The sequence below is a fragment of the Sciurus vulgaris genome (genome assembly GCF_902686455.1).
Source record: "Sciurus vulgaris genome assembly, chromosome: 4".
NCBI classification, from domain to species: Eukaryota; Metazoa; Chordata; class Mammalia; order Rodentia; family Sciuridae; genus Sciurus; species Sciurus vulgaris.
The window spans coordinates 186,613,639-186,640,625 of record NC_136464.1 but is presented as its reverse complement, the minus strand read 5'-3'; the positions used below and the strand labels follow the sequence as shown (position 1 = coordinate 186,640,625).

The window sequence follows — 26,987 nt, the reverse complement described above, 5'->3', positions numbered from 1 at the left end:
AGCCGCCCACCTGTGGTACTTGGCCCTGGCAGTCCAGAAAACGTGGGGAAAAGAAACTTGTCAAAACAAAGAAGAAGAAAAAAAGCTGCAGACACATATCCTACATCACGAAAACAAAGACAAGGCCTGCCTATGCCCCAGCGTGCACACACATGCTTGAGCAGTCACACGATGCCTGGTCACACACAGGCGTGTGACCGTGGGTACCTCACTCTACTTCCTGAGCCTGTCTCTCCACCTGCAAAGGGGGTCGGAGCCAGGTCTGCTGGGTCTGCCGTGTCGCACGTGGGGATGGATCCGGTGCCTGGCAGGTGCCTGGCAGAGCGAATGCTTAGTGGCATGGCCCTGCTGGACACACCGGAAGAGACCCTGCCCACAGGGAATCCCTGAAGCTGTGGAGTCTGCTCTCTGATGACCAGGCGAGACGCTCACAGAACACAAGAGGCGGGAAGAGCGGCACAGCCTGAGGCCTGAACACCGAGGTGGCGGGAGGGCAGAGGACCCGCCTCACCACTACAGCTGACCCCGGGCCATGCCCACACCTGAGCCTCCAGGAGGGATGCTCGGGACATTTGGACCAAGGCTGATGGCCTGGCCACAGTGGCTACAGGACAGAGCTCTGGGCATATGAGCCCCAGAGACTAGCAGGAGGCTGGGAGTGAGAGACAGGTAACACCTTGCTCATGAGACAGGCTTCTCTGGTGCCCTTTCAACCCAGTGCCCTGGACAAGGGGGTCATGGAGTCAATGAGGACCAGGGACCGTACTACAGGCATCTGGCCTCCAGGCAAGAGCCAATCAGTGCTAAAACCAGGCCTGTCTCTGTGTAGCTGACCCCTGGGGACCCTCGACCAGGTCATGCACTACCTGGCACTCAGGGAGGACCGTGTGTCCCCAGCTGCCACACAGCGAGCCATGCCGGGAGGTGCCATTCCCGGAGGATGGGGTGAGGACAGCCGAGCCCCTGGGGTCTCCTGCAGAGTGGTCTGCAGCCCTCCTAAGACCTTGGCGAGGCCACTCGGACACCACCCATGTCTGCATCCTGCAGCAACACACACGGCTCCCTGAGGCCGTGGCTGCTGAGTGGATCCCAAGGTGCCCCCAGTGATCAGTGACCTCGTCCCTCCACACCCTGGGAGAAGCCAATGGCTCAACAATCAAGTCCTTGTGAAGTGGCATCAGGTTTCCACATAATAAGAATGTGCAGTGTCCATTCTCTGGTGCACGAGGAGAGGCGTGTGAGGTGACGGCCGTGAAGGGTCAAGGTGGAGCGAGAACAGCGTGACGGGCTTCTCGACCAACGTGCTAGAGGCTGATGAAGTGGGAAATCGCCCCACGCGGTTACGTGCTTAGGGAAAGCCCCGGTGGCACCTCAGAAACCAGAGAACCCCTGCCAGAGAGGCCGCTTAAATGCCCTCACCAAGCCAGCTGCAGTGGCCACCCATGATCCCAGCCACTCGGGAGGCTGAGGCAGGAGGGTTCCAAGTTCCAGGCCAGCCTGAGCAACCTGGGAGACCCCGTCTCAAGATAAAACATGAAAAGGGCGGTAGTCACCTAGTGGTAGAGCACCCCAGGTCCAGACCCTGCAAAGCAAAGAGGCAAACGAGCACCTGCTTTTCTTGGGGACCAAAGCCACGTTCATGTTACATATTTAACTTCAAATATGGCACCTGAAATCTAACCAGTCACGTTTCTGACAGTATCAAAAAATAAACAAGAGTCCAAAACACACCTTTGAAAGTCGGTGCCTCAGGGTTGACAGTCCTGAGAGCCCGACTCAGAGCAGCTTTCCAGGTGGAAATGGGCAGGGTGTCCATCCTAGGAGGGCAGCCGAGGATCTGCATAGCCTGGCTAAGGGTGGGGTCTCCATGGCTCTCGAGGGAGGACACACCTCTGGGGTGTCCTGTGAACTTCTGGATTAGAAGCTGAGGAGGAGGTGCTGAGTCACTGTGGGCTTCTCTTCTCTGTCTACCTGGAGGCCATGTCCCCAATCCAGAGCCACCTGAAGCCAACCCTCAGGCAACCAGGTGTTCCACACACGCATTGAGAGCTCAGCGTCAAAAAAATGAGCCAAGAAGACGACTACTCTCCACATACGGGGCTGGAAAGGGGTGCTGGTGCGAGGCTCGTGGGGGGTGGGTGCCCACCACGAGCGGTGACAGTGCACATGTGCCACCCAGGGATGACCCCGGCAAGTGCCAACAGACCCCCGGCACCTGCTCCTCCCTTTTGGTGAAGAGACATTTGAAACTGCTCTGTCGGCAATTTTGGACTGCGCGGTGCGTAAGTCCTGGGGAGCAGGGTGGCCAGAGCCGTGGCTGTGGCCCTCGGGTGCCAGGTCCAGTGTAGGGGCAGAAAAGGGTGCCTCTGAGCCCTCCCACCATGGCGTCGTGCTAAGACCACGACATGAAGAAGAAACAAGCAGGAAGGGCACCGTCTCTACAGGAGGGTCCCTCCAACTGGAGAACCCTTCCTGCTCATCGTCCCTCGGGGGTATTCCACATGGACCGGCGCACTGGGGCCACCACTCCAGGGGACGAACTGGGACCTTGTTATGGGGAGGTCACTCCTTCCCAGCCACCCAGCCTATCGGAAGGTCCCATGTCCCGTGAAGCCAAGCGGGAGTGGCAGAGTGAGTTAGAAGCACTTCACAGCAGAGTTCGTGCCAGGAAATGCTCGGTACCAGCCCACCTCCCACCACAACGCCCATGTGGAGGGTGCCTGGTCAGTGCTGGCTGCACCTGGGTCCTGCCTGAAGCTGCGTCCTGAGAGCAGAAGCCAGTCCTGCAGAGTCGGTTCAACTCCCTGCCCTCCAGCACAGGGCCTCCTGTCCTCGGTGAGCCTCTCCTCCCAGGTGGCCTGTGCCACCCTTGCTGACTGGCACCTCCCCTTTGTGCCCCAGGGGAAGCCCATCCCCTCTGCTGGGCAAGTGCTGCCTCCCTGCTGGGCCTCCAGCCAGTCTACCTCCATTGAGAAGCCCCCCGTGTTGCCCGCTCAGGCTGCTCCTCCACAGTTCCCCTGCCCAGCTGCCAACTCCTCCTTGGAGCCTGAGGAGGGGCACAGGAGGGTCAATGTGACTGTCAGCCCAGGTGCTGCTGGCTGGTGACCTGAGTGTCCTGGTCTCTCTGTCAGCCCAGGTACTACTGGCTGGTGACCTGAGTGTCCTGGTCTCTCTGTCAGCCCAGGTGCTGCTGGCTGGTGACCTGAGTGTCCTGGTCTCTCTGTCAGCCCAGGTACTGCTGGCTGGTGACCTGAGTGTCCTGGTCTCTTGGACACTCCCTCGGCACCTTGAGCACACTCAGAGGGCGCTGCTGCAAGACCAGCTTTGGCTCAGGCAGACAAAGCTCCTCACACCCAATTTTCTTGGCACCCTGCAGATATGGATTCCGTGGAAGTCGCTGGCCCTAAGCATTCATGTGTGCACTCTACTACGAACTCCAGAAACGCCCCGCCAGTGGAGAGGAGGATTGGATTCTGACACAGCATCCTGCAGGAGCAGACGCAGGTGTCTGTAAGACTCATCCAAGCACCATCCAGACTTCTGACCACCGTCCAGAAGGACAGGAGAGGCCTGTCCTCAGCTGGGTCTCATCATTTCTGCCCGCACTTCCTGTGATGGGCAGCACACAAGTCAGTCTCCAAAATGTGGTCAGATGGACAGTGCACTGCTCCTGGCAGCAGCACAGGGGGTTCGATTTTAGGAACAAGGATTTTGGCTCTTCTAACGTCTCAGTTTTCTATTCTGAGGCATGCAAAAAGGAAAAAAGAAACTCCAAATTAGGGAAGGCTTGGCTTATGAGGCAGCCTGGATGGGCTAAGAATAGCCCATAATCGCAGAGCATTACGTAAGTGCGGATCTCACTGGTGGCCAGGGCCCTGGGCAGGAGTAGCTGTTTCACCCGCTATGCCAGGTGCTGGCAGGACCTCGCTGGAGCACAGGGCTTGGCTGGCCTTGGCTGATGCCAAGTGGTAGCATCCCAGCTACTTGGATGAAGGCACGGGCGGAGTCCCCATCTGGTTGCTGTCCTGCCCAAGGGTCCACAGAGCTGTCCCTGAAACATGGCACCAAGACCCAGGAGGAGCCAGGTGTGGTGGTGCACACCTATAATCCCAGTGGCTCGGGAGGCTGAGGCAGGAGGATTGCAAGTTTAAGGCAAGCCTCAGCAACCTAGTGAGGCCCTAAGCAACTCAGCAAGAACCTGTCTCTAAAAATACAAAAAGGGGCTGGGGATGTGGTTCAGTGGTTAAGTGCGCCTGGGTTCAATCCCTGATGCCAAAAATAAATAAAGACCCAGGAGGTGCCCTCCCCAGGCCGCTCTCCCTGGCTGCCCTCTCAGGGCCCAGCATGCCACGTGGACAGATAGGGTGTCATCCTGCTACCCCACATAAGACCATAGAGGGCCTTCCAGGGTGACCTCCGAGTGCCCAGACGAGGGTCCTCCCTCTCCAGCCTGGCCTCCCTGGGCTTTTCCTGGGTTTCTCAGGGACATCCCAGAGGGTCTCAGGCAAGGCCTGCTCCCCCACGTCTCCTGGCTGCTCAGCCGCTTCTGCACCGCGTTGGTGACGCACAGGCTCCTCCACCACACACTCTAGGAGGTGGGCGCAGGCCACGTGGCAACAGGCTTGGCTCAGGGGCCCTGCTGACCTGCGCTGGCCGAGCCTCGCCACACTCCTGCCTGCTGCCCGCCCCCGCCCCCCGCCCGGCTGTGGGCCTCTGGCTCAGCCTCCTTCCTCCCATAGGTGTGTAACAGGACCCAGAAGAGGCGCTGGGCGCGCGATGGACGCATCTCCCTCCAGGACGGCCCTGCCCTCTGGCTCCTGCAGCTTTGCTGGGGAGATGCTGACTTCGGCCCCTGGCCAGTGCTGGGAATGCTGTGAGCCTCGGAAGGCTGCATTTTCATGAAGCAAAAATAAAAGACTCAAATAGTAACTTTTCAGCTATGATTTTCCAAAACAAAGTTTCGAAGATGAGCCACGCTGCTTATGAGGCTGAGCTCATACTCTGCCCAGAGCTGTCCCAGCATCAGCTCAGCTGCACACAGCTGCTGTCCGCCTCACAGGGCTGCTTCCGTTTCTAAAAGATTCCTGTGTTTTTAAAAAAGCGACCGCAAACCTAGGGGACTTCCTAACATCGTTCCAGGAGCAACACATGGCACTGCAGGCAGAGCCGTGTGTACAGAGGCTCCACCGACAGGCCTGGGGGGCCCTGTGCAGGTGTGCAGGTGCCTCCAGAGGGGAGCCCGGCCCGAGGGGCGGGAGCCTGGGAGGTGCCTGTACACGTGAGTGAAGGGTGAGGAGGAGCCGGGGCGTGGCTGGGACTCCGCGGGTGTGTGCACCAAGGGGCAGAGCCCCCTGGGGCAGCGAGCATGAGGGCTGACCCGCCCCAGGGATGTCAGGGCAACCTGGTGGACTCCTGCCGGACCAGTTGGTTCACTGACACTGGTGGTCAATGACAGAGCGGGCTGGCCAGGCGGAGGCCGCCGTCACGCCAGTGTGGACTTCCCTGTGAACAGTGGCATGCCTAACCGGGGAACTCACAGGCCGACCCAGGACTGGCCAACCCCCAGGCTTCCTGCGTCTGAGTTCAGAATGGCCTGCTCCGGCGGCGCAGATCATTCCGGTCTAAAGGGATGAGAGGACAGGGGCTGTGAACGGGTGCTGGTCAGAAGCACTTTCCAGACTCGGGGTGGTCGGCAGAGGGAGGGGCCCTGCTCTAGGGACTGCCTGCGTCCCATTCATTCAGATGAACAGCTGCTCGGGCAGCATGGAGGGCTGGGATGGGGCTTGCCCTTCAGGGACCACCACAGACTACAGAGATGGCGCCCAGAGGACAGGTGCCCTGGAACCCTGAGCCCTTCATGCTCCTTACAGGAGCAACACCGAGGCCATCTGCGGGCAGGAACACGTTCCTCTGCAGCACCAGACGCCAGCTCGGCAGGCCAACGGGACAGGCTCCCGGGACGTGTGGGTGGGAGCCCAGGGCAGGGTGTGGGAATGCAGTCCCTGGAGAGGCCTGGGAATGCTGCTCTGGTACCCTGCTGGCAAACTTTTTTGGGGCCCTCACAGCCGTGAAGCTGCGCTGATGAGGAAAAAGAGCGTGGGTGAGCTCAGCTCGGGAGGAGTGCCCTGCACTGGTGGGTGGTGGGGGGAAGTAGCTGCCCAAAATAAGACCCAGAGGCTCTCTGCGGGCTCCCTCTGTCCCCTCTAGAAAGACTGCTGCAGGCTCTTCTGCTGTGGAGGGAGCAGGCAGGACCTGCCTGTGAGCCGCAGAGTGAAGGGGTCCCTGGATGTGCAGGCAGGTTGCTAAGGACAGCTAAGGCCTCTGGGGCTGAGAGACGGGAATCAACCGCCCGGCTGGAAAGAGTTGTCTAGAAGGTCAGGACGCCCTCCAGCTTCTGTCCTGAAGACTGCAGCACTCCTAGCAACCTGCCCTTCAGGACTTCCATGCTCCTCTTGGAGTGAGTGCAATCATGACAGATCCCTAAGAGCAAGCCGCTTGAGAAAGCAGGCACGCTCGGGCACCCCCAGCAACTCTGGACCCTGTGGGCTCCACACTTGCTCAGCCCACTCTGCAGTGGAACCCGGGAGCCAGCCAACCCATGGCCGAGCCCTCCAACTTGGCATGGAGCAGCAGAGCAGGGACTGGAGAGGGCAGGGTGCCGGCACATGGCCAGGAGCCCAGCAGAGCACTTACGGCTATCCGCAGGACGGACGCCTTCACAGAGGTCCATTTGTCCTGCCTTCGGTCTATCACCAGGATGAATCCAATGCCCGCATCCTGGAGGCTGAAAGGAGAGACAACTGCGGTTAGCGAGGGCAGGCAGGAGCCTGGCTGCCCACATAGCCTCCTGGAAACCGCAGGGCGAGCGAGCCTCCTACAGTCCTGCACCATTGCGCGGCAGGGTGAAGAGCATGCTGGGGGCGCCACGGCAGGTGCAGGTGTCCAGGGGCCCGTGCAGCCCATCGGCAACTTCCCACACTCGCTCCTATCTGGAGACGGGCAGGTGTTGGCTGTTTCCTGCCTGACATTGACACGTCGGCTCAAGCGCCGGGCGCAGACGTCCTCCTGAGCCAGGCAGTTCACGTTCCGTCACAGCCCACCGCCTTCTTGTCCTGGGTGGCCAGCGGACGGAACCCTCCATACGGGTTTTAGGACCTGCACATCACACGAGTCCCAGCGTCTGAGGTCCCTGTGTCTGTCCACTTTAACAATCACCCCGACAGCATGGCTAGGACTCTGGGAGAAAAGCCCTGAGCTTCCGGAGGCTCACGGGCATCTGCCGGGAGTGAGAGGCGGGTGCTTCCCGCTGCAGCAGCTCTGGTCGTGCACAGCACGGTGCTCCTGTTGTGCAGCGGCTTCCTTGCTCCTGGGCTCCGTCTGGCAGGAGCTGAGTCACAGTGTGGGAGCAGAGCTCTGCCTCCGTGGTGACTTCCCATCCAAGCCAATTGTGTGGTGCCAGCAGCTGCTGCCACAGCCAATCCACAGCAGGAAGGAACAAGGCAGGCCAGGGAAGGCACCGACTCGAATTGCTGATTTCCACGCCTCTGAACATACCCAAGCCGGCCGCTTACAGGGCATCAGGGGGAAGGGAGCAATCCAGGGCATCCTAAAGCGTGGGCCACGGGGGTTCTGCATGCAGCACTCTGTGGGGCTCTTCGGACGCCCTGACTGTGGGGCACAAAGCACAGTCCACGCTGGTGTTGCAGGCTGCACGTGCAGAGGGCATTTTGGCTCAGTAACTCATGAATAAACATGAGCTTTCACTCAAAATAGCTCCTCTGCTGCTGGCTGCTCAACAGACTGCAGACTCTGCCGGCTGATCCCACTGGGTGGGCCAGTTGAGCTGTGGAGTCAGGACAGACGCCTCCCAACTCTGGCCTCCAAGGTCCACTGTTCCTCCAGCTCCACTGGCCTGAGGTCTGACTGGTGGTGTTGGGCAGGAGCCACAAGCACAGAGCAGCCGGACACAGGGATGGGGCTCCCTGCAGGGGCACCTGGACACCCTGGCTTCACATTTCCCAAGACCGGCCCAGCTGCCTCTGCTGCACAACCCCGTGGGGAGCTGGGGGACTAGCTGTATCCAGAGATGGGTCCCATGCAGGGGCTTGTGGTGGGGCAGGTGCAGCTGAGGCCACATCTCCAAGCCCCTGGTGACAAGGGTGAGGGAGGCCCCATCAACCCTGCAGAGACTCCCTTAAGGTGCCCCATTTTACAAGTGGCGAAACTGAGGCATAGAGAAGTCAGCGCTCCAAGATCAGGGGCAAGAGTGGGGTACTGGCTGGAGCCCGGGGCCCACATCGGTCCCAGGCCGTGGGTGCGTGGGGGCTCAGACACCAGTACTCCAGCACAGGGGCCTGGGAGCTGGAATTCAGGAGACGGGCGTGGGCCTTGACAGGTGCCCTGGTGGAGGCCGAGCTACGTCTCCCTGAAGAAAGAATGGGAGGGGCAGCCAGGGAGCACGCAGCCATGGTGCCCCATGTGCGAGGGCCAGCTCGCAGGCGGAGCAGAAAGTGGTGAGGACAGGTTGGAGGTGAGGCAGGGGTGGGGAGTCCCTCTGCAGCACCAGGGAACGTCCAGTCCACGGAACATTTCTACAGTTTTTAAAAGATCTCATAAAGATACAAAATACCTCTCCAACTTGAATAGGACCACTTCTCACATCTTGCCTGACATCAGAGTTTAAGATGGGTCCCTTGGAGTAAGATGTGCACGATTTATAAAGGTATGATGTATCGGCTGAGGGCCAGGAACTGGGCTCAGGGACCAGGCTGCCCAATGTACTCCTGTGAGCCAGGGGCTCACTCTGCGGTGCCCGCGTGTGGTTACGATGATGCTGCGCCTGGGGGCTGGGGCTGGGGCTGGGGTGGAGACTCGGGGGCCTCCCCTCTCATTCTCCTAGTGCCTGGTGCCCAGGCCTGATGTGGCACAGCCGCCTCTGGACTTGGGGCGTCCTAGCCGTGTGCAGGAACACCCTGTGTGGGGACCTAACCGAGGAGCTGCAGGGACTCTTCCCGCAGGGCCACTTTCTCCTGGGCCGGCTGGTTCCTGGGTCTGCACTCACTGAAATGCCTGGAACCCATGAGGCTGCAGAGCAGCTGCCTCCTGGTCTCTGGGGTGGGAGGGAGCTGGCCACTCTGGGCCACTCATTACTCATGCCGGGCTGGGCAGGTCCCCAGTCTCAAGACTCCTCTGCAGGTCCCCTAGTGGAGGCCCAGTGTAGAGTGCCAGTCGGCAGGCTGAGGGGTTGGAGAGGGCTCGTGGCTGAGGAGTGGAAGAGAGAATTCTCCGGAAAAGAGAGCACTAAGCCCACAGTTCCTGAGCAGCCACTGGGCTAAACACCACCTTTCTTTCCAAATTAGAAGCAACCAAGAACCCAAGGCCCTGCTGTGTGAAGAGTCTGCAGAGGCCAGTCCAGCCCTCCAGGTGGCTCTGCCCTCTGCTCTTTCTACAGTCCCTGGGACCCACCATGACCGCAGGGAAGGCCTCCTGAGACCCGACCACAGACACCAAGGCCTGCACCCTGCCCTTCTGCCCATGCCACTCAGAGCAGCTGTGCACCAGCCAAAGAAGAAACAGATGAGGGGAGAGGCTGTGCGCCCCCGAGCAGCCACACCTGCAGAGGGGCTGGCCAGGTCCAGCACATGTCACCTTCGGTCCCCACCACTGCCCGGGAGCTTAGCCAGCCCTTCCTAGGCTGCTGGGAGACTCCTCTGCACCCTGGGGCTGCAACTCCACAACAGGATGCTGGCGGCCTTTGTCTCCCACCCTCCACCAGCCCCAGCCCTGAGGGACAGCCGGCAAGCAGGGCAGCTGGGCTGCGGAGGGGCCAGAGGGAAGGGCTGCCAAGCCTTCCTACATTTCCACGCGCTCCCCTGTGGCGAGACACCAGTGTCCCCAGCAGGCGTCGGCAGCAGCTGTCTTCTGGGGCAAGGGGCCCGGATGGCACCTCGGCAAGACCTCCAACGATGAGCGTGGTGGCTGTCGACGTGGCCTGCCACAGTCCATGGCCACTCAACACACGGCCTGGCCACAGGTGCACTGAAATAGCGCCGGCCCCGTAGCGTGGGCTTTAGATTCCACTCTAAAGCTAAAGGGCCATGTGTGGTCAGTGGCCGTCAGGCTGGCTTGCAGTGACAAGGCCAGATGTGAGAGGAACGGGGAGGCTGGAGGGAGCAGCAGAGATCAGAGGAGATGCCACCCCTTGGGGGCCAGGGGGACACGATCAGGGAGGCACTGAGGTGGGAGCCGAGGGAGGTGGTCACTGTGGTAGTGGGACAGGGACCAGGGGCCTCCAGGACGCTGCTGGGGTCCCTGGTGCTCAGGAGCACTGCCCCCCACAGATAAAGGGGCCGTGCTAAGCTGAGCGGAGGTCTGCAGCGTGGACGGCCCCCGCAGCCCCCGTGCCCTTGGGAGGCAGACCGTGGGCCCTGAGAGCCACAGAGGCCTGGGCCCCAGGACACGGGTGAGCACAGCCATACCCAACACCACTGGACAGCACAGAGTGGCCTCGGGGGACCACCCGGCCAGACGTCTGGGAACTGAGGCCAGCAGGGTGTGGTCCCTCAACAGAACACACACCCGCTGAACCCAGCAGCTGGCCCTGCCTCACAGTAGACCTCCCGCCGAGGGGAGAGGACCACAGAGACCCCGTGGACAGGGCAGGCAGGTGCCCTGGGCCCGTCAGTGCTGCAATGTGTCTGCAGCCACCAAGGGAACGGAGCAGGTCTGGGCCCTGAAGATGCCCAAAGGGTGGAAGGATGGACCTCAGGAGAGGCTGACCGGGGGCCGACAGGGTGGCACTCAGGTTTTCTCCCTACCCGCCGCTGCAGTGGTCACTGCAGGGAATGCAGGAGAGGTGGACTCTGCCTCAACACCAGGTGTCACTGCAGGGGATGGAGGAGAGGTGGACTCTGCCTCCACACCAGGTGGTCACTGCAGGGGATGGAGTAGAGGTGGACTCTGCCTCAACACCAGGTGGTCACTGCAGGGGATGCAGGAGAGGTGGACTCTGCCTCAACACCTGGTGTCACTGCAGGGGATGGAGTAGAGGTGGACTCTGCCTCCACACCAGGTGGTCACTGAAGGGGATGGAGGAGAGCTGGACTCTGCCTCAACACAGGCGGTCACTGCAGGGGATGCAGGAGAGGTGGACTCTGCCTCAACACCAGGTGGTCACTGCAGGGAATGCAGGAGAGGTGGACTCTCCCTCAACACCAGGTGGTCACTGCAGGGGATGGAGGAGAGGTGGACTCTGCCTCATCCAAGGGGTCACTGCAGGGTTGGAGGAGAGGTGGACCCTGCCTCAACACTGGCACCGCCGTCCCCCAGCGTGCTCTCTCAGTCGGACGTTGGGTGAGGACTCTATCAGACGGAGTCCTTGTACAAGTAAGTTGGGCCTCGGGCCCACGCTCTGGGTGCTGCGAATTTTGGTCAACAAGCCAAGGCAGGACAGCTCAGTTGGCCAGTGGGCAATGGAGCCCGTGGGGCCAGGATGAACCTAGAGAGAAGGGTTTTGGACCTCACCTGAAATCTCCACGGGAGCCTTCCACGGGTGGGAGATGCTGTGCGTGAGGTCTGTGGCATGTGCGACTACACAACTGTGTGTCTGTGCGCGCCGTGTGTCTGCACGTGTGTGCGTGTCTGCACACAGGTGGGCGTGTGTGCGTGGCAGGCTGTGGACGTCCCTGTGTGCACACACAGCGTGTGTGTCCTTGCACCTGCCCCGGAGCCAGTGTGCAGGTGCAGGACTGGATTTGTGAATGGAGGCTGGGGTCCTGGGGAGGAAGATGCAGCCCCTGACTTCACCGCCCGCCCCCTGGCTTCCCACCACAGGAGGCTCCAGGTGAACTATTGCCGCGTTGTGCTGGGAGCAGATTCCTGTGTGTGCTCTGCATTGGTGCTGCCCAGATGGGTGTGCCACAGCGATTTAACCAGCACAGTCCGCAGAACCTTGTCCAGCAACCAGCACACTCAGCTGTGCCCAGGCAAAGGGCTGCAAGGTCCCTGGGGAGAGGGTGCCGCCTCTCTGTGGCCCCAGAAGGGAGGATCAGGGGCCTCCAGGGACTTTCCCTGTCCAGGCCACTGGATGCTCAGAGCCCACTGTCCCTGGAGGCGCCAGCAGGTGGCTTCCAGCTGACACCGTGGTCCTCCAACTCAGGTCTGTTCTGACCACCAGAGGGCTGCAAGACCAGGGCCATTTTCCTTGAATGTTCTTCAGCTTTCTAGCTTAGCCTGACTTCCTTTACTGCCCTCCCAGGAGGGAGGGTGTGTGCCTGTGAGCGTGAGCACGCATGGGTGAGTGTGTGTGAGGAGTGTGCACAAAAGCCTGAGGCGAGTCCACCACAGAGAAGTCAAGACAGGCTGAGCTGGGAAATGGACCCTAGTCACGATGGAGGGTGGGGTAAGGCCAGTTCCCAGGAGTGTGGGGACCTGGTCCACCTGTGTCCAGCACCACCCTGGCCTGCACACCTAGCTGTCCAGGAGTGTGGGGACCTGGTCCACCTGTGTCCAGCACCACCCTGGCCTGCACACCTAGCTGTCCAGGAGTGTGGGGACCTGGTCCACCTGTGTCAGAGCACCCCCTCCCACGTCACAGCAGGAGAGGAAGACTTCCAGGTACAGCCACCCAGCCACAGTGCAGAGGTGAGGCTCTGGGGACTGTGGTGACAGCTGAGGCGCAACCAGGAGCCTGCAGTGCTGGCCTCCCCTACATAGGCCTCTGTGTGTCTCTCACCCTCCTCCCGCTCCCGTGACCCCTGCACTGCTCTGGCCTCTTCCCAGGTGCCATGGTCACTCATGGGCAGGTGGCCGGGCACAGGTGCATAATCGTCAGGACGAGGAAGAAACATGAGGGGACAGTGCCCAGTATTCACACCCTGGCCCCAGGCCTCCTGAGGCTCAGACAACCTGGCCGCGGTGCATCCAGCGAGGAAAGGGCCGAGGTCAAATCAGAATGGTGGCACGGCAAGGTCCCAGTGCCTCTCTGTGGGCGGCAGTGCTTCCCTCCAGGGCAGTGGCAACTCCCTGTCCCAGTGGCGCCTCCATGCCAGGCTGCTCCTGCTCACCTGCCTCCAGGCGCCAGCCGCCTCCTCGGAGCCCACAGTTCTGGTGCGCTGCCTTCTAGGGCAGGCGGGTTCCAGGAGCTCTGAGCCACCAGAACCCTGACTGCTCTTCTTTTTTGGTAGCAGGGATTGAACCCACGTCCCCAGCCCGTCTTAGTTTTTAGTTTCTGAGACAGGGTCTCACTGAGTTGCTGAGGTTGGCCTGGAACTTGCCATCCTCCTACCTCAGGCTAGCCGTGGCATCTGGACTGTGACCACTGTCATTGGAGATAGTAGAGCAAAGGTGCTTTGCCGCCCATTGACTGAGCCTTCCCCAGCATCTGCTTCATGAGAGAGGAGCACAATCATCCTGTCCAGGTGACCCCTGTGGTCACCCAGCATAGGGGCCACTGCTCGCTCAGGCAATGGCTTCTCTGTGGGGCATGAGGGTGATTTCCATAATCTGCCTGAGGCCATGGAGATACCTGTCATTCTTGGCCAGGGTCTGATGCCCATCCTGAACTTTGACTTTTGGACAACTGGCTCAGGGTGACACTAGCACAGTGGCCCTGAGGTGGCAACCACTGCACTGACCCGCCAGACAGTACACACGATCCTGAACTCCTCTGAGCCCACGCCCTTCCCTGACAAAGATCGCTCTCTTCCCAAAGTTGATGGGCCCTTGAGGAAAGGGTCGTCTTGCAAAGACGCTGATCCTTCCCTCACCTGCTGAGGTCCAGAAAGAGGCCCAACCTACCAAGAAGTGACCCCTGACCTTGAGCACGCACCTGGGGATGCTGGTGAGGTAGGTCATGACATTCTGGAACTCCTTGTCCGGGATCTCACTGAAGGCTGGGTAGTCAGGGAAGGTGATGACCGGACTTCCATCCTGACCCCGCCCACCTGGGGAGAGACCAAAGGCAGGCACTCAGCAGGTGCCCGGGCTGCCCAGCTCTTCCCACCAGCACACAGACACCTGCAGAGCACCGAGTCCTCAAGTACCATGGAGGTGTGAACAGCTCACTGCTGCTTCTCACTGTGAAAGACATGCAGATCCCACAGAGGACAACTGCAAATCCCACAGAGGACAAGATGCAGGTCCCACAGAGGACAACAGGAGATCCCACAGAGGACAAACTGAAGATTCCCAAAGAGGACAACTGCAGATTCCGGAGGACAAGCTGCAGGTCCCACAGAGGACAACTGCAGATCCCAAAGAGGACAACTGCAGATCCCACAGAGGGCAAACTACAGATCCCAGAGAGGACGACTGCAGATTCCACAGAGGATGACTGCAGATCCCACAGAGGACAACTGCAGATCCCACAGAGGACAAACTGCAGATCCCACAGAGGATGACTGCAGATCCCAGAGGACAAACTGCAGATCCCACATAGGATGACTGTAGATCCCAGAGGACAAACTGCAGATCCCACAGAGGACAACGGCAGATCCCAGAGAGGACGACTGCAGATCCCACAGAGGACGACTGCAGATCCCACAGAGGGCAAACTACAGATCCCAGAGAGGACGACTGCAGATCCCACAGAGGACAACGGCAGATCCCAGAGAGGACGACTGCAGATCCCACAGAGGACGACTGCAGATCCCACAGAGGACAACGGCAGATCCCAGAGAGGACGACTGCAGATCCCACAGAGGACGACTGCAGATCCCACAGAGGACAACGGCAGATCCCACAGAGGACGACTGCAGATCCCACCAAAAAGCAAGATGGATTAAAGCAGAGGTGCAGTGTTTTCTGTTGGGGTGACCAGTGTAACATCAGCCACATCCTTCTGGCCTGTGTCAGTTGTCTTGATTGATGTGTTTGTACCTGCTTTCCACACCCTGAGCCCACAGCTATCCAGGCCCGAGAAGTCACATGACACACCAGGTATGTCCTGGTGACTTTCTGACTCTGCTGCAGACATCTGTAGTTTCTCCAGTATTCAGTGTCTTCATGAATTCAATTCAGCAGGCTCTACAGCACGTGGATGTCCTGGTCCAACTGTTACTAATGCCATGGAGGCTGGGGTCCCAGCACGCTGGCCATGATCCCTGGGGGACAAGTTCATCCTCCTGGAGCCTGAGCGTTGGCCCACAGGACATGTGCTGTGTGCCGAGCCAGCGCCACCCTCTGCTCAGGACCTGAGGAACTCATGCAGAGCCTTGGCCCACAAGCCGAGAGGAGGCACCACTGGGAGGGACGGGCTGCATGGAAGGACATGGAAGAGCCTGAGTATGAGCCAAGCCCCAAGGCAGTGGATGCAGCCCAGTGAAGAACCTGGTCAGCACCATGTGGCATGACCCCCAGCTCAGCCCTTGCAGATTCCTGACCCACCAAATGTAAGCAGACTGTGGGGCTGTTTCAGGCTGGGAGTGGGAGAGCATGCTGCCACCACCCTGCCACACCCCACGTCCCCAGAGTAATCTGTCCATGTGTGCTCCAGGCCATGTGTGGCAGGCGGTGTTTGCCACAATCCTCATCACTGCCAACCCTGCCCCCACCCCTCATGGAAGCCGTCATGCAGGCCCGGGAGGCTCGACGTCACCTGCTGCCCTCTGGGCCCCTCCTCAGGGCTGGGGCTCTGCTGCCACGTGGAAGTTCCCCTGCAAGCTGTCCCCAGCACAGCAGCCTTGCCCCTCGGGAGACACAGTCTCTCTTGACAGGTACAGTCTATGATTCCCTTATATGGGGCCCAGGTGCTACCGGTCACCACACAGAGGGCGAGCCCAGCGTCCAGCCAGGCCAGAGCAGGCGCTCAGCTGCAGCTCAGTCCCTCAGTTGGAACCTGGTGAGGTCCAGGCCACACGGGCTCTCCTGCCCTCACCCCTCGCACGCGCATGACCAGTCGCCCCACCCTCTCGGCCTCAAGACCCCTCAGCTCCTGGCTCCGGTCCCAGGTCACACGGCACCACAGGCCTGGGTGGAGCAGCCTGACGCTTTCCCAACACCTCTCAGCATGTTGGATCCTCACTTCCTCTCAGAGAAACCCTCAGACTGCAGCTGCGGGGCGTCCGCACGCACCGCGCCCTTTGAGCAGACTGGAGGCCTCCTCAGGGAGCCCAGCCCTTTGGGAGGTGGATCCAGCACCTCGGCTTCTCAGGGGGATGATGACCACAGAGCACTGTGACCATCAGGAGGCCATGGTGGCCCCCCAGTGAGGACAGGAGTGTTCTGGACCATGGCCAGGCGAGCCGCAGGCTGGAGGGTCATGTGGCCCACACCTGCCCTTAGCTGTCCCCAAAGTGGGACTGGGTAGGCACTGCAGGAAAGATGGAGGCCTCCACGTCTGTGGGAGAGCTGAGGAGAGGTGGAAGGGGGCTCTCCAGCCTCCACTGCCCTTAGGAATTCCAAACTGCCGATGAGGCCCCCGCCCGACACATACAGACACAGGCGTGGCAGCATCCCATGGACCCCGGCCCTTTAGGTGAACGGACGTTCTGTTGGGTTGACAATTCCTGTAGGGCTGGTGTCTGAGTGTAGGCTGGTGATGGAGATCAAGTCCATCTCTGTCCACCGTGCTTGACCTGGACCTGGGTGCAGGAGGAGAGGTGGGGTGTGCCACCACTCCACCGAAGTCGCAAATACCCACGCAAACCCACGCAAAGCGGAGGTGCTGAGGCTCCGTCCTGGTGGCAGCGCCCCAGGGCCATGCTCACCAAGGCCTCTGGGACAGAACTGCCCGGCTGGGCCTCCGGGCCCTCTGTGGATGCCCATACTCCCCTGTTGGCGGTTTCTCACGAGGATGGTAGAACCAAGTCCCTCAGGGCGCAGACCAGAGCAGGCTGCCCGATACAGCTGACCCCAATCTTGATGGGCCAGGGGTCTCTCGGCAACTAAAGCAGCTTTAAGCAACAACCACAGCTTTGATGGGAAGCAAAGCCCCTGCTCCTCATGGAGGTGAGCGTGGAAGCCGCCATCTTTCTGGGTCTTTCTGCTGTGATTCAGAAAGCCAGCCCCAGAGCCCTGGGGCCGCCAGCACCTGGCAGGTAACTCGCTCCAGCCGGGAGCTGGGTCGTGCCCACCCTCTGTGGCACAGTCCAAGGCGCAGCGGGGACCCAGGGGCAGGTGGCCCAGAATGGGCTCCGAAGTCCCTCCCAGTGGTAGAAGCAAGAGCGCCCACCCTGCGTCAGGGCAGCCCTGGCCATCTGACACTGCCCTCCTGACGGGTTCAGCACACTACACGCTAGCTCTCATGTCCTGCCCCAGAGCCCAGCCCGCTCCCGGTGGGCAGAGGTGGCTGAAGCCTGCCACCTCCCCGTCGGCAAGGAACGGGCTCCCTGCGCGGCGTGTCCGTGCTTCAACCTGGTGGCCTGTCTCCGTTTCAGCTGGCCTCGTGCGGGAGCAGCTCTGTGCTGCTGGCAGCCCGCGTGCGAGAGGACAAGCAGCACCACCGTGCCACAGGATACAGAGAGGCAGCCACAGCTCCGCGGCAGGGAGACAGCGGCCCACAGACACATCAGGAGGCAGGTGGTGTGGGGCACCTGGGCCCCGCGCCAGCCTGGCCACGGGCAGCAGAGCTTGGGCAGGGGTCCCCGCCCATGGGCACGCCTGTGGTTCCTGCATGCCCTCATGCACATGCGTCATCACGGGTGACGTGTCCGCACTCCCCAGGATTCCCGGCTGAGGCCCCGACCCCAGGCTGATGATATGAGGTGGGCTTAGGCGGTGATGGGTCACGAGGGTGGCCGCCAGTGGGACTGACCGCACAGATCTCGCCTCCCTCACACGAGGACAGTGAGGAGTCTGCAGGCTGGGATGCGGGTCCTCTGCAGAACAGACTGGCCCTGTGCCGTGTGGCAATCCACACCTCCAGCTCCAGCAGGCTTCTGTTGTGAGGCCACCAGGTCTGTGTGTGCGTCCCAGAAGCCCCGGCAGAGCACGGGCACACACTCACACCCTGGGTGGCCAAGAGGCTCCAGAGGGTGAGCCTCAGGGGTCTTGTGCCCGGCCGGCTGGCCAAGTACGAAAGTGGACGACACTCAGCAGCAGGGTTGGGTGTGGCCGCCGTCTTCGGTCTTCATAGATGGTCTGACTTAAAGGGTCTCCCTCCCGGGGCACTGACTCTTGTGGTCTTACGTTCTCTTTGCATCTGAAAACCCATCGTGAGCTCTGGGACCTCAGCAATGGCAGGAGCTCAGGAATGGACACGTCAGGTAGTGCACACACGCTACACCTGCCTCTGGAGTCGTCAGAGGCTGGGAAGGTCTCCACCCAGACGCGAGGCCTGGTCTCTGAACAATGGTGTCCACAGAGGCCCCAAAGCTCAGGAATGCTCCCTGCAGGGGACATTTCCAGAGGAGGGCTTCCACACGGACTGGTCCTCCTGTGAGTTGTGCCTCCGTCTCTTTGGGCTGTTGTAACAAGAATCCGTCAGCTGACAGCTTACAAACCAACCACTGAAGCTCGTCTCTCAGAGCTCTGGAGGCAGAATTCAGGGTCAGGGTGAACTATCTGATCCCTGCGGGCGCCCGGTTCCCAAATCCCCAGAGATGCCTGTGTCAACTTCGGTCCCCGAGAGCAGGATGCGCCTCTGCCTGACTCACGCAGCCGGGTCTGAGGGCCTGCTGCAGGGGGCGCACTCCACGAGCCTTCAGGCAGCTCCTCCCTGGGAGCCCGCCAGCAAGCTGGGCACTTAGTTCAGCTGCACAAAAACTTGAAACCGCCAGGAAAAGAGGGAGCAGGAGGCCGGGCTTGTGAATGCGGGAAGTGCAGAAAGCAGAGAAGAGCTGTGGCCACCTCCAGGCAGAGACCCCACTGTCGGGCAGGAGGCCGGTGAGGGCTGCAAAGTTCTCCCGAGCCTCCCTCTCCCACTTCCACGACGCCTGGGGCGTGGTGGAGTGACCCCATCCAGGGCCCCCGAGGGCCGGTGAGTGGCCAGGGCGGCTGCCCTGGTGCTCAAAGGCACGGCCTGCCAGAGGACTGCTTTGAAGGAGGGCTGACTTGAGAGGCTGAGAGCCTGGATGCATTCAGGCCCAGGACCAGGCACAGCAGAGGGAGACGCAAGGTACAGAACCCTGCCCCGCGGGCTCTCGACATGTAGTGGACACAGGTTAGCTTTGCATTCTGCTATATTGGTCAATCCCCGAGAGGACTGGACAGGAAGGTATGCAGCAGCCTGTGTGGTCATGGGGCAGCCAGGCAGCATCCCCGGAAGGGCAGGAGCAGGGCCCCACTGTGGGGTGGGGCTGGCCCAGGGACAGTGACCGCCAGCGAGGTCAGGCGAAACACCCTGATGTCCTGTGACTGGGCGCAGGAAGGAGAAGAGTGTCTCCCACAGCAACGCCTACCTGGGAGGGAAGCCCAGCAGTGGCAGCCCAGCGCGGGATACTTAAGCTGCAGATTCTGGCTGGCCCACACCTGTCATCCCAGCCCCTCAGGAGGCCAAGGTAGAGGGCTGCAGGTTCTAGGCCAGCCTGGCAACTTAGTGAGACTCTGCCTCAGAATCAGAGTTCAAGGCGGAGGATGTGGCTCAGAGGTAGAGCGCTTGCCCAGTACACACGAGTCTGGGCTTTGACCCCCAGAATGGCAAAAAGGAAAAATTCTAAATTAAAAAAGTTTCAAAAAAGGACTGCGGGGTAGCTGGGTTCCATCCCCAGTGCCAGACACACACAGGTTCAGATGCGCCTTCGTAACAGATCCCCACAAACTTCACCGTTTGAAATGCCACTAACTCACCAGTTTCAAGCTGCTGGCTCGCTCAGCCAGGCCTTCTTCAGGGTCTCAAGGGACAAACCAAGAGGTCAGCCAGGCTGCCTCTCACCTGAGTTTGGGGCCTCTCCCAGGCTCCCTGGAGTGAGGGCGCACTTTAGGTCCTTTTGGTTGGGGGTGGAGGGTCCCTGTTTGTTCTGGTGGCCGTGGGGCTGCTCTAAGCTCCCAGGGGCCAAAGTGTCTTCCATAGGTGGCCTCCTTGACCTTCATGGCCAGAGGGCCTCCACTGTGTGGGTCCACCCTCTTGGAATCCCTCATGCCAGGAGAAGCGAGTTCCCAGGGACTCAACTGATTAGGTCAGGCCCACCAAGAAGAACTCTGGCTGATGGGGACCTCATTCCATTGCCAAGGCACCCCGGGGGCCCTGGCTGGTGTTGAGCAACTGGGGAGCTGTATGGATGTGCCTCCAAGGACCCGCCTCCCTGGGCACGCCAGACCACCTCATGGGGGGCGGCGGCTCACGTCCAGGGTCAAGCCAGCAGCCCTGGCTGGGGTGGCCACACCAGTCTGGAGCCTTCCTGGTCCTGCTTGTATGGAAGAGCGGGGACGATGAGGCCACCGCAACTTGGAGCCTCTGCTGGTTCCTGGCCCAGCCTGTAGGCGAGCTCCATCCCTCCCAAAGGGCCCCCTTCCAGGGAAGCAGGGATGGCCGCCCCCACCAAACCTCCCGGAGGCGCCCTGACTCTCTTGGCCGTGGCCTCAGGTGAAACCTGCAAACTGCTGCACGGAGCTCCCTGAGGTCCCTGCATCTGAGGTGGACTGCTGTGACTGCAAGGCTTGGCCCTTGGGGACAGGCCAGTGAGCCGGGCAGGGGCTGGCCCCGGGGGTACACAAAGACCCTGTGGCCGAGCGGGGCTGCGGCCCCAGAAGCCCCTCACTCCCGGCAGGTCCCGGCTGGCAGCATGAAGGGGCTGGTGTTGTGCACATTTTTTCTGAATTGGTCTTGGCAGATGGATTGTCCAGGCCAGAGGGCAGCGTCCATGCTGCGGGTGCTGGAGCCTGGCTGCCGGAGAGCTGTCAGGAGGCTGGGCGAGTGCTGGCCTGCTGGATGGAGGGCGGCCTGGTCCCCAGGCAGCTGCTTGGCCAAGGCGGAGGCCACACTGGCTGAGGAGGGGCAGCGGGTGGCTGTGCACACAGCTCACATCCTGAGGAGCTGCCCTTTGTCCACTGCTGGCCCTGTCACGGGAGGGCCCAGGTTGCGGTGCACAGGCGCCTCCTTCCATGGATGCCAGCAGCTCTGGTCAGATGTGGTGTCGCCGACCGCAAGGCTTTGTGTGTGGTCTAGTCCCACTGAGGGGTGTGCAGAGGAGGACGCTCAACCTGACTGATGAACGTGGGCCTCCGTAAGGGTCAGCGTGGAGCCCGGGGTCAGGAAGCAGCATAGCCCAGACCCGCTGCACACGCACTCCCGGATCACCCTGAGAAGCCCTGAGCCGCATCGGGACTCTGCCAGCGGACGGCCATCACCAGAAGCAGCCTGACCTCGCACCTCCAGAACAAAGGGCCAGACTGAACCTCTTTTCTCAGTAGTCTCAGCAGTGTGTCATGGGCGACGGAAAACAGACCAAGACTCTGCCTATGGCTGGCCACCTCCCGGGGGTCACAGTGAGCGTCGAACCGCCCACCTCCTGTCACAGTGGCCCCACGGCAGGCTGAGGGCCCCTCACGCCCCCACCCAGGGACCCCCGCCACACGGCCTTGGCTCCTGCACCCACCTGACAGGTAAGCGAAGCGCCTCTTGAGCTGTTCCTGGATGTCGGCGGCACAGAGGGGCACGATGTCCTGGTGCATGATTTCATCTGAGGGAGAGAGAGATGGTCACTGGAGAAAGGCCTGCCCACGCCCTGGGGCCCTGCCGGCCAGCCCCACCCAGCACCACCCGCACCACCCGCACCACCCAGGAGAGCCGTCTCCGTGGCGGGAAGAGCAGGCCGGCTTCCCAGAAGGGCTGGTCTCAGCACAGAAGCCCTGGTGCCTCGCCTCAGCAGAGGCAGAGAGAGGGCAGACAGGGACAGAGATAGGAGGACCAGGGAGCGAGGCCTAGGGAGGAGGGCCAGGCAAGGCGGGGCCCAGCACAGTGCAGGGCTGGGACCTGACTCGCAGGTAAACAGCTGCGCCTGGTCTCCGCCCACCTGTGGGCGGCAGGGCCCAGGCAGCTGGGGCCTCCCCGCTGCCTGTGCGCAGTGACAACTGGCTGGTGAGCGGGACGTCTGCAACCACTAGGGCCACAGCCTGCAAACCCACGGGTGCTCCGGGCATGCCAGCGGCCTCACTGTGTGCCCGGCCCTGGGAGGAGGGCGTGGCGATGGGGCTGCCCCCTCAGCAAGGACCCCCGGCTCTGGCCCTGTCTGCCGTGAGCGCTCCATCAGGTCTGGGGATGTGTGGGCAGCATGTCTAGCCATGCCGGAACCATCATCCAGAAGCAAGGAGTTCCGGCAAGACTGGACGAGGAGTCCGAGGCCCCGTCAGGGCCGCAGGGAGGGTGCTGGGCTCTGGCGGTGCGGGGGTGTTTGCATCGAGGGCCAGCTGCAGACCCTCGACCTCATGAGGCCTGGAGGACGCTCCTTCCCACAGGAGCGGCTACGCTGGGACGTTGACACTGCTGCTCTGAATGGCAGGTGGAAAGGGGTCACTTCCGGGCTGGTGTAGCACAGTGGCAGAGCGCCTGCCTAGGGTGCACAAGGCCCCGGGGTCCAGCCCAGCACCACAACGAGTGTCACTTCTGCACTTGGCGGGTCCAGGCCACAAACAGTGTGGGCGCAGGAGACGGTTCCACCTGGAAGCAGCAGGGCACATGGCAGGTGCCCTCTACACAGCACTGGCCGTCCTGCTTCCCTGGCCTTTCAGACCACTGAGGTACATCACACGGTACCCCCCATGGCATTGGGCCTGGCATCTGGAGGAGGCCTGGGGAGCATGGTGGGGCACCGGAAGCGTTGGGAGGTGCGGCAGAATCAGGCTGGGCCTGGAGGGAGGGCTGGGTGCAGCGCCCGTTCCCAGCACGTGGCAGAGCTGTGGCCATCGCCCAGGGGAAAACCACACTAGAATCTGTCACTGCACGAAGGCTGGGTGGCTAGATGCTTCCGGGCCGGGCGCTCTGTGGCCCGTACATGCCTCAACTTGGGGCGTCTGCTTGGGGCTGACGGCCCCGGGCTCCCCAGCGGCTGGGCAGGCAGATGCTTTCTGTGGGAAGGATCCCAACAGCCTGTGAGCCTGGGCACCTTTCCTGGGACCCAGTTCTTCCTGACACGATCTGGACATGGAAATGCAGGCCTGAGGGCCAGGTCTTCCTGCAGCTGTGAGCAGTTCTGGGGGCTGCTGGGACCACCAGGCAGAGGGAAACCAACGTCAGGGACGAGCCCTGAGGTACTGGGTTGGCCAGGTCCTGGGCCATCTGGTCCCAGGAGAGACCCTGCCACGGCCCACCTTCTGGGCTGTATCCAGTTGCAAGGAAGGAAACCCGGGGTCAAGCCCACGTGGACAGTTCTGCAGTGACCCTGGAACTTCCCTACTGAACTGGACGGCACCTGCCCTACAGGCGTGCGTGGGTCCCGAGCACGGTCTGGGCCTTGCTGTGTGAGCTCCTGTGCCCAAGCGCCCCCTGGAAGGGGTCCTGTGGCTTGGGGACAGGTCGACGAGTGTCTGGTGCCACTGAGGGACGCCACAGGGCTCACCCGTCCAGGCCTGGCTAGGTCTCTGGGAGGCAGGGTGCGTTCCTGAGGGGTAACTGCGCTCTGTGAGGAGTCCTAGCAGGTGCCCCTCCAGGACCTTCTCTCTGCCGCCTACCCAGCAGCCTCAGGCACCCTGACCCACTAGCAGGACATGGCTGGGCTCTGTCGGCCCCAGGGGACCTGCACATCAGCAGATAGAGGCCAGCCATACTGTTCCCCATCACTGGCTGGTCTGCAGGATGCTGAGGGTAACCAAGGAGGCTTCAGCTTCCTTGCTCTCAAGCCTGTGGGCAGAGGCTCTGGGGCAGGGAGGGTGGTGGGCACCTCTTTCAGCTCACTGAAGGCCTCTTGCCTTTCTAATCCCTGTGTCCACTCAAGAATTGCGGGCAGTCTGCACTTGGTGGAGAGAGGACTTCGAGCTCCTTCTCTGGGCTTTGGCGTGTGGGCAGGAGGCTCAGAAGAGCACCATGGAGACACACCAAGTGACCCCTGCTCCTGACACCACACTGCCTGGGGCAGGAAGAGGCCGCTCAGCTGTCCACTTGGTCAAAGTTCAGGCAGGTGGCCCTCAGAGCTCTTATAGGCTGGTGGCACAAACACCGTTGGCCAGCAAGGACCCCTACACTGACCCCACCACTGACAGAAGCCCGGGAGGCCCAGGGGCCGGCAGGTGGAGAGGCTGGGTTCAGGACCTTCTCCTGCTCCACAGGCCGTGTCCCACTGGGTCCCTGGGCATCGAGGTTCAGGGGGAAGGGGTGGCCAGCCAGGGGCATCAGACCTGACACTACACTTCCCTGGCTCTCCAAGCGCCACCTGGGAAGGCTGCCCTCGTGCCCTCTCCAGCCCAGGGGGCCATGCCCCAGCTGAGGGGTCCAGGACCAGTTCAATCCAGATAGGACTGTGGGGCCCCCAACTGCTAGGCTTTATCCACACAAAGCAGCTGCTCCACGTCCTGCAGGGCCTCACTGCGCGGGGAGGGCCCTCCTCCCTAGCCTCCAGCACCGCGGCTTCACCTGGAGGCCAAGTGGCCTGTCTGGGCAGCACCTTGCACACTCCTGTCCACTCAGGGGAATTCTGACCCTTCACTTTGCCACCAGTGGCCAAGAAGGCAGGTGGCAAGGAGCCATGGCACCTTACGGCCAGGTGGGCCTGAGCCCAGGCGGGCACAGGTGGGTAACATCTTGGGGGTGGATCCCTGGAGGAGCCTCCCTGGATCTGGGCGGGGAAACTGAGTCCTCCCTGCTGGTGACCTGGGTCAGAGCCCTGGCCTCGCTCAGAGGGACACAGTGGATGGACAGAAGGGTAGAAGAAAGGCTCCCTGCACAGGCGGTGGGGGAAGGAGCCTCAGGCCGCACAGGAAGTCTAGGATTTGCTAATTGCCCCTCTCATTTATATCTGGCAAGAGGCCCGTCCCTGAGGGCCTTTGCCTGCTGTCAATCAAATGGAACAGTTGCATCTTTTCAAGTCCAGGGTTGAGGGTCAAAGGGATGACGTCACTGCCATCCGGTGAGACCTGCTCTAGCTGGCCCACTGTGAGGGTCCCCAGGGGCAGAGTGCACAGACAGGCGCACAAAGAAGAAAGGGAGGCTGCAAGGGGGTACCATTTATCCGTGGCAAGGCGATGCCTGAGGCCATAGGCGTCAAAGCAGTGTGCCTGGCCCTGCAGCCGTGAGGACGTCCACACTCCTACCTGTTAATGCCGAAGGGCCCCGATTGTCCACTCAGGGCATTTGAGGTCTGTCCTGACTTGCTAGCAGATTTCCCCATTTTTAATCCAAGTATTTTTAGTGAGTCATTTGTGATTATATGAGATATAAGTGTTTTGTTCACATACACAGCAACTTAACTCACTTAGTCACCAAGTATTCTCTTTTCTCTTGACCTGGAAAGTAAACCCTTACAAAATTTCAAAGAAAGAACTCAGAGGGAAAAGCAGCTCACCACGGGGGTTGCAGATGCATGGCTTGGCAGAGGTAGAGGAGTCCAGCCCCTGGGGAGTGCTGGTCCAGCCCCTGGCCTGCTGTGGGCCATTGGCGCCAGGCTGAGGAGCAGGTGCTCAGGCCTGTGCAGGGCAGGCACGCTGGCCTCGTGCTCAGGTGTCCTCTGGCCTCCAGACCCACATCCTAGGCCACCTAGCACAGACCAGGGCCTCCAACTCCTGCACGTGAGGACCACCCAGAGCCCAGGCCCAGGAGCGGTGCAGAAACCCCCAGCCTCATGTGGACGCCCAGAGCACGTTCTGATCTGCTGGCCACATCAACCCTTGATGCAGGGGTTCCCAAGCTGAGGCCCAGGGATACTGATGCCCAGGTCAGGGTCAACTTAGGCCTTCCTGAGGTAGGCAAGGACCCAGCACCCACACCTGACTTAGCAGGGCCTGAGAGTGGTTCAGCAGGGCCTTGCTGTCCCCCACACACCCAGCCAGCCCTGGACACACACCACACCAGGCTTGGGGTCACACCACACCATGTGTTGGTTTCGAAGCTAGAAACCATTTCTCCAAGGGCAGCGTCTGGAACCCACTGCACAGGACGCCCACCATGTTCTTCCTGCTCGGCAACTGCAGGAGGGACGTGGTAGACGCCAGCTGCAGTCACACCCTCGGTCTACGCCACGGTCGGACCCGGCCAGCCACTCTGCTCACAGGCTCTGGGGCACCTCGAAGACTCGCTCTGCCAGGCCCCATCCTGCCCCACCCCAGGAGGGTCGGAGCAGCTGTGCCCTGGCCGCCTGCCAGCTGTGGCCTGGCTGTGGCTCCCTGGGGCGAGGCTGCAGTCCCCGGCTGTCAGGCCCACGCAGAGTCACCGCAGATCCGCCTCCTGCGAGAAGCCCTCCCTCAAACTCCGGCCTCGTCCTGGGGCAGGGTGGCTTCAGAGCAGCCCCACGAGTCACAGTGAGTGCCCGGATGACCAGCTAGTGCTCACCACAAGGAGGACCAGCCTTACAGGGACACTGAGACCCACCCACCCCGCCTGGAGCAGTTTAGGGGAAAGCTAGATCAAGAAGCCTGCCAAAGCCAACAGCTTCAGACCCCTGCTCCGTGCCGCTGGCTTCACTGGAGGAGTGAGATGCTTGGACTTCAGCTGGCTACAGCAGCTTCCTAACTGGCTCACACAGGAAATCTTTGACAGCAGTAGAAACAGCAGCCACAGCAAAACTACCACCACATATCACTGAGTTTAACTGTCACAATCACCCAGGAGGGACATAAGCATCCCACTTCTCAGATGAGTAAACCAAGGCACAGAGAGACTGGGAGACTTGCTGGAAGTCACACAGCAATGGCTATGGTGATTCTATGCCAGTCAAGGAAGGGGCAATGGACGGCCAGCCTGAAGACTCCCAGCTGGGGACTTGCTGGGGTGGGGTGTAGAGAGTAGAGAGGCTAATGGGGCATTTCTGACAGAGGCATGGATAAAGCTTGAGCAACCGAGGATGGAGAGCTGGGCATCTGGGGCCTCCGCATAGCTTCCTCGGCACGGGCCACAGCACGGGTGGCTGCCGGGGCCTCCGGGACAGCTGTTCTGTGCATCCCTTATCTTGTGGCAAGGGGGTCAG

The 26,987-nt window shown here is 61.3% G+C and overlaps 1 protein-coding gene across 24 annotated transcripts in view; it reads right to left on the bottom strand.

Moving 5' to 3' along the window:
* MCF2L (MCF.2 cell line derived transforming sequence like) overlaps window positions 1-26,987 on the bottom strand; it is a 150,769-nt gene that overhangs the window by 36,936 nt on the left and 86,846 nt on the right. For 21 of the 24 annotated variants that reach the window (XM_079136699.1, XM_079136710.1, XM_079136720.1 and 18 more), the window contains 3 exons: window positions 21,474-21,557; window positions 13,829-13,943; window positions 6,694-6,784 (listed from right to left, as the gene is read on the bottom strand). In XM_079136699.1, coding sequence (XP_078992825.1) covers window positions 6,694-6,784; window positions 13,829-13,943; window positions 21,474-21,557 — 290 coding nt within the window. Of the gene's footprint in view, window positions 1-6,693; window positions 6,785-6,878; window positions 7,670-13,828; window positions 13,944-21,473; window positions 21,558-26,987 lie in introns of those variants that run through there. The other 3 variants (XM_079136708.1, XM_079136714.1, XM_079136715.1) reach the window with 3 other exon arrangements.